This window comes from Phoxinus phoxinus (assembly GCF_949152265.1).
Source record: "Phoxinus phoxinus genome assembly, chromosome: 1".
NCBI classification, from domain to species: domain Eukaryota; kingdom Metazoa; phylum Chordata; class Actinopteri; order Cypriniformes; family Leuciscidae; genus Phoxinus; species Phoxinus phoxinus.
In genome coordinates, this window is record NC_136876.1 from 5,641,272 (window position 1) to 5,654,594 (window position 13,323).

Consider the following 13,323-nt stretch of genomic DNA (forward strand, 5'->3'; position numbering starts at 1 on the left):
CAGGTCAATGAGGTCATGTAAACAAAATGTTTACAAAAACTTAAAAGATAAAAAGATCTATCACAACATTAGGTGATGTTATACAGTATGTAGCCTATTATTTTGGATTTATAAACTGCTATAATGTGGCGGTCATTTTGGACCAGGAACACAAAACTAGCTAACATTAAATGAACACAACAGGAGGGTAAATGCCGGAATACAATGGCAGTTAGTGTAACATGTTCTGTATTGTTTCAGGCAACGACATGGCTTCAACTAAGTCACACAAAGGCATGAGCGATGCTGACTGGCTTGCGCGTCTGGAGAGTTTTGCCCGAACAGGAGTTTGGCCATCTAGGGAGGGGAATAGACCTGCTCCCCGACAAAAAAGATGGCATGAGTTGTATCAGAAGGTAAATTATGCAGCTAGATTCATGGGTGAACTAATAAACTTGTATGATAATACATTGTGCTATTTTTATTTATGTGTATGGATAAGTAATTATTTACAATGTAAATACAATGTACTATTGATATAATTAAGATGACTTAAGGCTGTTTTGAGATAACATGGACTAGAGTGTCATAGCTACACTTTATGTTCACAGATAGAAAAGTGCCCTCTGCAAATGAGGGGGCAGACGACCCTTCTGAAGGAAGCTCAGAAATGTATTTGTGGATTTCACAAGGTAACTTAAATTAGCCTAGTTCAAGTTGCATAACTAGATAGATGTGTTTGCAATATCAATGTGTCTTTATATCTAAAATTAGGCATTAGGAGGACTGTATAATATTATGTGTCTGGTATATCTTAATGCATGTATCACAGGTTCATCCACCAGTCACAGTGGATGCATCACAGAGCACCCCTGCCCAGAGCACCCCTGCCCAAAGCACACCCTCCATCAGTGATGTGTCCTGTCCTGCAAAGAAAGCCAAATTGACATTGTCAATGGTAAGCAGACCTTACGATTGCAGGTATCACAGCAGACATTGAAACATCTCAACATTTTCCTATAGTGTTACAGGTTTTGTTATCACTGACTATGACAAACCTTTTCAGTTTGAAAAGTCAAGGTTTGGAGGCTCACATGTGGCAGCAGCAAAACCCAATTTGAACATCCAGAGGAAAACCTCTCAGGTTAATATGAAAGACATCATCACTTTATCATGACATAATCACTTTATCACTACATCATTTTATTTCATAAAAAATGCAATCCCCTTAATAGATTAATCATAACGTTTGACTCCACAGACATTAGAGCACTCCAGTTCAGCCGCAGCTTCATGCCCACCCTCTGATCCTCTTCCTCCTCCTCCTCCTCCTCCTCCTCCTCCATCCCCCAAACCTCCTCGACCTATCATCAAGTCCTCCTCATCCTTCTTCCTTCCTCCAGCTCAGAGATCACAACGCACCAAAGAAACAGCAACACCATCGATTAATTCTGAGTTTGCTGTTGTGAGGAGCCCAGTAAGATGTCATTCAAAATATAAACATGCCTTTGTCATTTTTAATGCTCTCTTAGCTTTTATTTAAACCAGTGTTTTTGATAATATCAGCAGGTCTCATCTCAGCCAGAAGACCCTGCGGATCTCCCACTACTGTGGCCACAGACAATGCCACAGCAGGACCAGAAGTGGGTGTCGGAAGCACCTTTTAGGGTTGGTGCAAAGGGTAAGCTGGAGCTGCGTGAAAACCTGCAGTTGTGGTATCACCCCCCACCACCAGCCCTGTTGTACCACCAAGCTCCAGCACCTGATAGATTTTTTTCACAGCGGCTCTTGCTCTGGATGCCATATAGGCTATGGAAGGTGCGGCTCCAGTGTACTAACCCTGCCTGTGCCAGGCATCAGCTGTGTGGTGGTGGTCTGCACAGGAGAGTACGACAGGTGTTAGATATTGACAGATACTACAACCTGGTGACAGAGACCCTGATCTGTACCAGGTGTAGAACCAGCTACCTGTCCTGGAGTCATGCTGTCCTGCAGCAGTTGGACCTGGCCCATCGATCTGAATTTAGGATCATCCTCACACGCAAGTAAATATTTTGCAGTCATGTTCACTCATATGCTACCTTTTTTGATAAATACTTACAATAATTACAATAATTAGATACCTGATAATAAGATAATTGAATAAATACTTTTTTCCAAGGTATGCCTGTGACATTCGAGTTCTTCGCTTGTTGCGTGAGAGGGGTATGGGGAATGGCCCAGTGAGGATCATCGGCCAGCTGAGGGAGAACCACAGTGAGGAGTGGCTAAAACGTGTGGCTCGGTACACATCAGAGTGTGTGGCCTTTTTGGATAAGCCTGGCCTGCATCCACTGCACTTCCAGGAACCACCACCACTTGCTCCAGTACCCAGCTACAAATGGCTCCTCACTGTATACAGTCAGGACATCCTCAACAGGCTCGATCACATCAAGGCCAGCATCACATCCACGTATGGATCAATTTTAAAAATGGATTCAACTAAGAAGGTTAGAGGAGCTGCTTTAATTACTGTACTGCTTTCTATAACGAATTGTTAGACCAAAATAGCTTTATTTTTCAATGTTACTGATTTGGATGTATGTTGTATTATTTGCAATGTTTATTGTTTCTTTTAGATCACCAAGAAGTTGAGTGGGCCTGCGAAAGGCACAGCACAGTGGCTTACTTCAGTAGGCAATGAGGTAGGTCAGGTGCTGATGAGTGTCCTGACTGCGAATGAAGGGGCTGGGTTAGACTTCATGGCTGCAGGGCTAATGGAGAGGTACCAGAGAGCTGGTGTTGATCCTCCCACTATCCTGTATGTTGACTGTGACTGTTGCAAGGAAGTGGGAGAGACTAAACTGAAGAGGCGGTTCAGCGGCTGGCCCGATGTCATCGTCCGCCTAGACATTTGGCATTTTATGCGACGTCTGGCAGTAGGGTGCACCACTGATGCCCACCAGTTGTACCCTACTTTTATGTCTAGGTTGTCGTCCTGTATTTTTGAGTGGGACGCAGGGGATCTCACTCTGCTGAAAAGGGCCAAGAGGGACCAACTCGCCCAACAGGGCTGGCCTGCAATGACGACGGCAGAGCTTGACCGTCATATAAGCAAAGATGAGCTGGCCCAACACTGCAGGAGGAGAACACGAGGAGAGGAAACCACTATCCATCTCCTTGATATGCTCATCAGAGAGCTCATGGGTGGCAAGGGGAATGACGCCCTTGGTGTTCCTCTCCTAGACAGTGTGAGGATGCAGCACATCTGGCATGTCCAGAGACGGCACGTCACCTGTATCCAGGACCCTCCAGATGTGCAGCTCTACACGGAAACTGGAACCATAAACAAGGGCGGGATGGTTCTAAAAACGTATAGGTGTGCCAGAGGCTCCACATCCCTGGAATCATTTCACTGCCACCTAAACAGATTTATTCCAGGTTTGTCATGACAGAATATACCACATCTTGCCACTAATTCCTGTTAATTTAGATATTTGCAGTTAACAGATAATATTTTCTCTTTTGCAATTTCTCAAAACAATGTTTGGCTTTCTATTTATTTTTCTAGGGAACAGCGCAAACAGCCTGAACTTCCAGATTTACCTCCTGGAAGGTTTGTTACGCTGGAATCAGGACCGGGCTGCAGCTGCTGTTGCAGGTGGAAGTTCAACCCTGCGTACTTACACAGGGGAGCTGGTTTACTCTGTCAATGAAAACTACAATAAGTTGTATGGCAGGAAATTGGTCCCAAGCTTCACCCCACCTGCAGTATACACAGGTAAATATATTTTGATAAAAGCAGTTCACAATGATTTTGGTAAAATTACAAGTGCTTCTGGACAAAAATAATGTAATTTTTGACAGATCAGAGAAAAATAATACTACCAGAAATGTTGTACACTGGATTCTTTTTCCTAGATATCAGGGCAGAAAATTCAATTCATACTAGAATATAGAGTAACCCTGTCTTTTATGATGCCCTCTGAATTACAATTACTGAATTACAAGCTGACAACAAAAATATTTACTGCATTTTAATAAACCTTTCTGATTAATTTCCTTTAAAAATGTTTCCTGTTCCAAATATTTCCTCAGGGGAGCTCATTGGAGTGCAATATTTGTTGAGGCAGAATAGTCAGCCACTGGAGGACATGTGCCCTACCTCCGATAGGACCTCTCAGTTGCTGGAGGAGATAGATGTGGAGGAGCAAGTGGAAGAGGATGAGGGTTTTATTGATTTGTTGGGAGAGGAAGCCACAGTGACAAATCTTGTGGCATTAGATGACCCATTCCTGATAGGTCCACCAGTCCCACCCGCTGCACCACTGACCTGTGTCCAGGCTCCACCAGTGCCCAGTGTCCAGACTCCTTCCGCTGCACCAGTGCGCTGTTTCCAGGCTCCACCAGTGCCCAGTGTCCAGACTCCTTCCGCTGCACCAGTGCGCTGTTTCCAGGCTCCACCAGTGCCCAGTGTCCAGACTCCTTCCGCTGCACCAGTGCGCTGTTTCCAGGCTCCACCAGTGCCCAGTGTCCAGACTCCTTCCGCTGCACCAGTGCGCTGTTTCCAGGCTCCACCAGTGCCCAGTGTCCAGACTCCTTCCACTGCACCAGTGCCCTGTTTCCAGGCTCCACCAGTGCCCAGTGTCCAGACTCCTTCCGCTGCACTACTGCCCAACATTCAGGTTCTGCCAGCTGCACCTCTGCCCGGCACCCAGGTTCCACCTGCTGCACCAGTGCCCTGTTTCCAGGCTCCACCAGTGCCTTGTGTCCAGAATCCATCAGCTGCACCAGTGCCCTCGGCAATGGTAAAATGTCCTTTTCTAGACCAATTGTTTCTCATTTAGTCATTCGCCCTTAAGCAGCAAATCCACTAACTCAATTAACAGCATGTAATTATCTAACCAACCGTTATATTTTTCCAGGCTGTTGACGAGCACTGCATTCCTGGAATGGACCGAGTGGATGAGTTGGCGGAGTGTCTGGTGGAGCTGCGCACACAGGCGAGCCTCACACTTACCAACCAACAAGTTGCGACCATTGTGGGTTTGTGGCAGAACCTGGACCAATTTGACAAAGACAGGGTGATGTATGCTGCTCGTCATCAAGACAGGCTACTTACAGGACGTTTTAGGTCCCCTAAAAAGAAAGCTGTCTTCACTCCTGGTGTCGACAGCACAAAGAGATGTGTTTTGGGTTCTAGCGGCTCTCCAGCACAGTGGCCTAATTGTTGTCGCCTTGTTGAAATGATTTTTATAAGGTTGTGTAGCATCCACCGAAGCCCCAAAAAACAGAGGACACAATCTCTGTCTAGATGGGATCTCATTCTTCGCGATTACAGAAGAATTCGGCAGCTAATCCTGAGTAATGGAACGGTGATGAGCGAAACAACCCTTCAGCTAGTTGAGGTAAACCAGAGGACCCTTACAACATGGCACAATGAACGTTTAAAGGGTCAGGAGGTCTCAGTGCTCTTGCAAGGGCTGGAGCTTCCTGAGGCACGTCCAGTGGCATTGGATGCTCTGCCTCCAGCACGAGTACAGCCTGTTGTGCCTCCACAATATAGCCACCAGTTGCATAACTACCAGATGCCACCAGACACAGCTGGACAGGCAAAGACAAAGTTTAGAAATATCCAGCCCTCAGCTGCCTGTACATCTGCCACAGCATCATCTTTTGAGCCATCAGCCTTACACCCTCAGCGTTCAGCCACGTTCAGCCAGCTAAGGACAATTTATCCCAGGCCGACAGCACCGCACCCATTGGTTCCTGACGCACCCACTGCCCCTGTTGTGTCTCAGATGTTACTGTTGCCCTGCCCAGCCCCATTTCCCACCATTAACCCTGGAGCAATTTCCTCTGACCCACCTGCAAATGACACAGCCACCCCAACCAAACGGTCGTACAATCGTACTGTAAAAGCAAATACTTGCAGAAAGTGTGGCCAATTTCGTACACAAGAAACTGGCCATAGCCAGTACAAAGGCAAAATATTTTGCCCAAATAAAGAAACAATTACGAAGGAGCAGTGGTTACAGAATGTGAGAAAATAACTCTTGTGTGTGTGTGTGTGTGTGTGTGTGTGTGTGTGTGTGTGTGTGTGTGTGTGTGTGTGTGTGTGTGTGTGTGTGTGTGTGTGTGTGTGTGTGTGTGTGTGTGTGTGTGTGTGTGTGTGTGAGTGATTCATTCATTTTGCTCTCTTGGTTGGCTCTGCTCTGTTTTTTATCTCCCAGCCATATTTAATTTTAAAGGATTATACTGTGCACTTTTTTTAAAATCTTGTATTATCATTATTATTATTATGAAAACAATATTAAGTAAAATACAAAAGTGTGTATATGTGAGTATGTATAAGGATGTATACTTACACTATAACACATATGGAAATATATAATAAATATTAAACAACATTAAACTATTATATATATATTTAAGTACAGTGCACATACATATATTTTATATACTTATATTTTATATAGTCTATGTACATAAATTCTTATATTTTAAACTTATTTTTATGTTTGTGTTCTTTTGTTGTTCCATATAGTGAACTCAGTACTTTTCCACATTTTTCTAATATGTATATAGTTAATAAATCTGTTTCTCTATGAAGACTGGTGTGTTGTATTTGTTTTATTGCATGTAATGAAATTCAGTGTACTTGCATTCACTGTCAAGTAACTGTTCCATTTCACTCTGAATTAAATAGCATATTACAATATAGTGTGAATGCAGTTATAAGGGAACCCCCTTATAACTGCATTCACACTATATTGTAATATGCTATTTAATATGTTTTGCCCCTACTGCCATAGGAAATGATTACCTTAATAAATGCATTTGGACAAAAAATACTATCTTAAGTATTATGGATGAAATTTTATAATGAATTCAAATGGTTTACTCCAATAAGAAAAATGTAACTTAGCAATGAAACAATCGATAAAAATCAAATACACACAATCCAACTTAGAAATTAAACAATCAATAAAATAAAATATTTTATGTGATGGCTATATTGTAATATGCTATTTAATATGTTTTGCCCCTACTGCCATAGGAAATGATTACCTTAATAAATGCATTTGGACAAAAAATACTATCTTAAGTATTATGGATGAAATTTTATAATGAATTCAAATGGTTTACTCCAATAAGAAAAATGTAACTTAGCAATGAAACAATCGATAAAAATCAAATACACACAATCCAACTTAGAAATGAAACAATCAATAAAATAAAATATTTTATGTGATGGGTGGATTCGAACCTATGACTTACTGAATTTCTCACTTTTTTTCCCCCCTTTTCTCCCCCCTTCTTCCCCTTCTTCCCCTTCTTATACGGACTATTCTTCCCCAGCTTCTTCTACTTCTCTTGTCAGTTTGTATGTATTGTACAGTCCAAAACTTTTGCATTTCTCTACCTTACCCAACACGTTGATCTCACAGTGATCTAACAGTGTAACTCACTGCACACTCACTGTGTGTTCACACTATGATCTCAATATGAGCTCATCCCAGCTAGAAATGTTATTGGACGTGGACTCCAACCTCACTTCAACAAATTTTGGTTGAAAATGAAAATTGGGTTGACGTCTAAACATTTATTAGTAATGCTCTGATCAGCTGATCTCTTCTAGCAAGCAACTCATCGTGAAGAGTCAAAAACAACGCAAGAAGTGCTCAAATTACAAAGTTCATTGAATGAGAATGTTCTGGAGAGTGATTTTGTGGCTCTCTGTGATGGTATCACGAGCCGTCGCTCATTGACCGATCATAGGCTTCTGGATGTAGACTCATAGGAGCGAGTATAAGGAGGCAGCTGAGCCTGTGGTCGATCTGTAAGCAAGCGTCAATGCCTTGAACTTGATGCGAGCAGCGAGTGGTAGCCAGTGCAGAGAGATGAACAGAGGAGAGACGTGGGCCCTTTTGGGCTCGTTGAAGACAAGACGGGCTGCAGCATTCTGGATCATTTGTAGAGGTTTAGTTATAGTTGTTTAATTCTCCTCTGCTGAGATCTTCAGAGATTTAATGTATTTTATCTTCAGTTGATTTCATATTTTTAACACCCTGTAGTGTGCACACTGAGCAGTGTTCATTGCAACTGGACTAACCCATGTGGGGCCTCAATAGAAACTTTGGGGGAAAAAAAACGTCCCGGCCCCAGTTAAAATAATTAATTAGTTAGTGGCAGAGGTTAGTTAGTGGCAGATGTTAGTTAGTGGCAGAGGTTAGTTAGTGGCAGATGTTAGTTAGTGGCAGAGGTTAGTTAGTGGCAGATGTTAGTTAGTGGCAGAGGTTAGTTAGTGGCAGATGTTAGTTAGTGGCAGAGGTTAGTTAGTGGCAGAGGTTAGTTAGTGGTTAATTAGTGGCAGAGGTTAGTTAGTGGCAAAGGTTAGTTCGTTGGTTTGTTAGTGGCAGAGGGTAGTCTGGTTATTTAGTGGCAGAGGTTAGTTAGTGGCAGAGGTTAGTTAGTGGTTAATTAGTGGCAGAGGTTAGTTAGTGGAAGAGGTTAGTTAGTGGTTAATTAGTGGAAGAGGTTAGTTAGTGGCAGAGGTTAGTTAGTGGTTAATTAGTGGCAGAGGTTAGTTAGTGGCAGAGGTTAGTTAGTGGCAAAGGTTAGTTCGTTGGTTTGTTAGTGGCAGAGGGTAGTCTGGTTATTTAGTGGCAGAGGTTAGTCAGTGGTTAATTAGGGGGGGGGGCACTGAGGCATTAAAAATGTTGTACTTATAGTGTACCTTTAAATGAAAGTTATTTAATTACATAAAGGTCATTAATGTTTAAAAAAACAAAAACAAACAAAACTTCCATTTAACAGTCTGTATGGACGATTGGCGTGTCTTTGGATGCAGATGCTTCAAGTTTTTCTATAACCTTCAAACGTGGATTGATGCAGAGGTATGATACATTCAGCTTCTAATATGATATAAAAGTATATATAACTCATAAAAGTATATTATTGGTTAAATACAACTTAAGCTCTGTAAACACGGAGCTTACACAATTACAATGGAGTTCTAGGGGGTGAAAATGCATCACTGTGAAATGAATACAGAACACAACACATTTCATGTTAACATGAGATTATCACTAAATATATTGTAAATTTAATATGTGAAGTTATATCTAATCTATATTATGTACAGTTTAACAAGAAAAGTAGTCTCACCTCAAAAGGCAGAATAAGGCAAAAAATAAATAAACAGCATGAGTAAAAATGATTTCAGTGTCAATTAAAGGCATGTCACAGATTTTGGAATATTAATTTAAAGCTATACATTATTTTTTGTATACATTTATGTTTGCTCATGTCTCTACAGAAATTCTGTTTGGACTTGGATGGGAACCTTGCTTCTGCACACAGCGTAGATGAGTACACTTTTATACAGAGGTTGATTCGATACGAAGCTGCGAGCTCAACGCGTGCCTGGATCGGAGGTCATGATGCTGTTCAAGTATGCACATATTTTTTTGATTATGCTTTTTGTGCTACTGCACATCAAAATCCCCAGTGTTATAAGTCAACATTTCTAAGTATAAGGAATGATGTACATTTCAGCCGGTTGTTCTCTCAAAATAAACCCCTGACATGGTGATGAGGACCCAAAGAAATGATTGATCTGAGTCTAAATATTTGATTAGGTCTTTAAACGCAAAGCTTCTTTTTGCTTTTTAAAAACATTGTAGTACTTTTTTCATTATCATACCCACAGACATTAAGGGTTAGCATATGAATCTCCTCAATGGTGACGTGCTTCATTCTGAAATGCATGCTGGGAGCCGTGAGTTTTATACTATGGTGACTCCCAGCATGCATTGCGGCATGAAGCATGATCAAAATCAAAATATGATCTGTTGCAAGAAAATAAATTGATAAATGAAATCTATTAATATCAAATAACCACTTTCAGTCAGGAAAACTATTAGTAAATTATTCTTACAATGCTGAAAAATATATCACCTGATCATCTTTGTTTCTGGCTTCTTCTTATTTTTTTTATTTTTTTTGCAACAAATGATGTGTTTTTGTAAACGCTTATAAAGACCACCAACTCACACACAATGCCAAGAGTCAAACTGACCAACTACAGGAGACGCTGATCACCATAATGGAGACCAACATATTCTATAAACCATCAACATCTAAACCTGTGTTAATCTCAGTAAGATCTTCTGTAGACGTCTGACAGAAATAAAGTCAGTCTGGTTAGTAATAAGTGAAGCTGGTAATGCTGTTTGTGGAGTTGTTTAATCTTCCTCTGCTGAGATCTTCACATATTTAATGTCTTCTTTTCTCTTCAGTGGATTTCATCTAAGGCTGTGTCTGAAGTCAGTTGTAGTTCTGGTGTTTCTCTGTTCTTCAGTGATTCTGCTTGTTAACAGCAGGTGTTCATCACTAATGCTCAATCATCTCTTAATCACTTTATTATCTCATTAACTTTAACTCTGATTATAGCCCTATTCGGATGGCAATTGTTTCTCATGGGGTCATATGGTATTTTCCACATTTACAGGTTTTTCTGAGATTTTATTTCTGTCCAAATCCAGAATGTCAGTGTTTTTCTTCCGCCACCAGCATAAAAATCCCCGTCTGAATTACCAACTGTTTTTGACAAACACCAATGTCGTGTGGGGATTTAATTGCCGTCCAAATCACTGCAGAGCACCGAATGATAAGTGTTGACCTTTGTGTTGTAATGCGCATGCATTCTGACAGCAACATGTGTGCAATACCATTTTACAATATTTAGAAATATTATATTCCAATACATTACAAATATAAACCAAGCAGCTTTGTGCTTACCTCATGAACTGTAAATAATAAGCTGCATTAAACCGACAGCATTTTGAGATAGTTTGCAAGACAAACACATTTAAACTATATAGTGCATCTATCTTCCCATTTTAAAACCGGATATTTAAATAATCAAATAATACATATGATATTATTATTATTACATTAAATATGAATGTATTCTCATTATTCCAAGCATGTGCCATTTATTCAGAGCAGACAATAAAGCAACCGGCGGCGTGAGCAGCGTCCACAAAACTCGCTCCTCCACCGTGAATAAATCACCATCAGAATGCGGGAGACTTCAGAGTTACTGTAAAGCCCTATTTGTACGGTAATTCACCTCAGTGAAAAAACTCATGCATGCTGATGGCGATTTTGGAGGAGCGAGTTTTGTGATCCACGAACGCAACGCTCACGTGGCCAGTCGCATGATTGTCTGCTGTAAATAAAATGTCATATGCTTTGAATAATACAGATAAATTCACATTTAATTTAATCATACAAAAACAATTTCCTATTTATAATGTGATTTTTTAAATCTCTTTCAAAATTGGAAGCTAGACATGCTTGAAATTGTTTACATGAGGTAAATAAAGCTGCGTGGGTAATATTTTTAATGCATACAGCCTAATAGACTACATTTTAAAATGATATTGCTGTAACGATCCAATGTTTACGTGTATTTATTTACATTTTTTCTCCTGTCGCTGAGGTGGAGTGGGGATGGAATATTGTTCCTGTAAATTCTTCCCAGCATTTCAGTAATAAAAGTGTACATCTTTAAAATGCATGCAAATATGTAAAGCACAGTTATGGTGATCTCCTCTTGTAAAGAAAAATCAGCAGGTAATTCAGCCGGGGGATTTTACACGGGTGGTGGGAGATAAACTCAGACATTCTGGATTCGGACGATGATAAATCCCTGACTAACCCCTGTAAATTATGAATATACTGTGAGTTATGTTTACAGTCTTTTTTTATTTTTTTTCAAAATGTATAAAGATAGATGTGCTTTTATATTTTTTTGAATAGTTAGTTGGGTACTGGCAAGCATGAGATGGGCACCACTCTCCATGATCATCACACTCGAGTGTTTCTGTTGTGAAATACTGTAGATGGCTGATAGAGATTGAGTAATCCGTCTGAAGTATTTTTCACACATTCTTCACTGATACCATGACACAATGTCTTTCTTCTCTTCTGTTCACAGGAGGGAGTTTGGCTCTGGAGTGATGGAACCAAAATGAACTTTGAATACTGGTCGCCCGAGCCCGACGACGACTGGTACAACGAGCGCTGCCTTGAGCTAAAATATAGTAAGTGCTTTTAACCTTCATAAACGTACATCTAAATAAACATTATTTAGGTTTTCATAATATAGAAATGATAAAAACAACTTTTTTTTCTTTGTCTTTCTTGCAGCAAGTGGTGGCTACTGGGATGATGACGTGTGTACTGTAAAGAAGCCGTTTGTGTGTGTGAGATGAACCAGTGTGTGGAAAATCAATAGAAGAAACAAGCTACTTTAACTCATTTACTTTCCTTTAGAAATGCTCAACTGAGGTAATAAATGTGTTTTAGAGAAGGTTCATTTTGGTTGTTTGATTATTTTTTTTTTGTGAATGATTTTCACACACACACACACACACACACACACACACACACACACACACACACACACACACACACACACACACACACACACACACACACACACACACACACACACACACACACACACAGATTTTAATCAGTCAGTTGCATACTTTTGTTTCTATTCCTTTTTTAAATGTATATAATATTACTAATCTGGGATATTAAGAATCGTAATAGTAACTTACATTTGCACATTTGCAGTGTGAACCCCCTTCGGCCCATCAAATCCCCTTCATTGAGGCCTTGATGGGAACGTTTGTGCAGTCTATGCTACAAATCAAGTTAGGGAAGCTTAAGGGACACCTAGTGTAAGTCATACTTATTGGCATGGTCATGAGTGCATGTCATCTTTATTTATATAGCACTTTTTACAATACAGATTGTATCAAAGCAGCTTCACAGTGATACCATGGAAATAATACAACAAAGTTTGTTTCTAGACGGAAATTGCATCATCGTCCACCTTAAGTAAGGCAGATCTATAATATTGTAAATATTAAATGTCCCCAACTAAGCAAGCCAGAACTCAAAGCAACAGCGGCAAGGAACCAAAACTCCATCAGTGACAGAATGGAGAAAAAAACCTTGGGAGAACCCAGGCTCAGTCGGGGGGCAGTTCTCCTCTGGCCAACGAGAGCACAGTGTATGAATATGATTCGGGCAGCATTACAGGTCAGAAGTCCGATTGGATCAGAACATTCAGAGTATTTATCCAGTTCCATCTGGTTGGAGGTCGCAGTCATCCCGCCGGTATGGAGACGAGTGTGTTGAGGATCAGTGCCGATGGCTGTCGTGTCGATGAGGCCTTCACAGGGCCGATGATCAATATATCCAATGGTTTAACAGTATATTTTCAAAAATACATAATAATATATTGTGTTAATATATTGAATAATACATGTGACAATT

General features: G+C 40.6%; 1 protein-coding gene across 1 annotated transcript; it reads left to right on the plus strand.

Annotated features, from left to right (window-relative positions):
- Window positions 1–8,783: 8,783 nt before the first annotated feature.
- LOC306983515 (galactose-specific lectin nattectin-like) lies at window positions 8,784–12,347 on the plus strand (the record flags this gene model as incomplete). The annotated part of the gene is made up of 4 exons (XM_079584016.1): window positions 8,784–8,858; window positions 9,281–9,415; window positions 11,969–12,074; window positions 12,181–12,347. 4 exons carry the CDS (start codon window positions 8,784–8,786, stop codon window positions 12,243–12,245), a joined length of 381 nt encoding a protein of 126 aa, XP_079440142.1. The 3' UTR covers window positions 12,246–12,347.
- Between the last annotated feature and the right edge of the window lie 976 nt (window positions 12,348–13,323).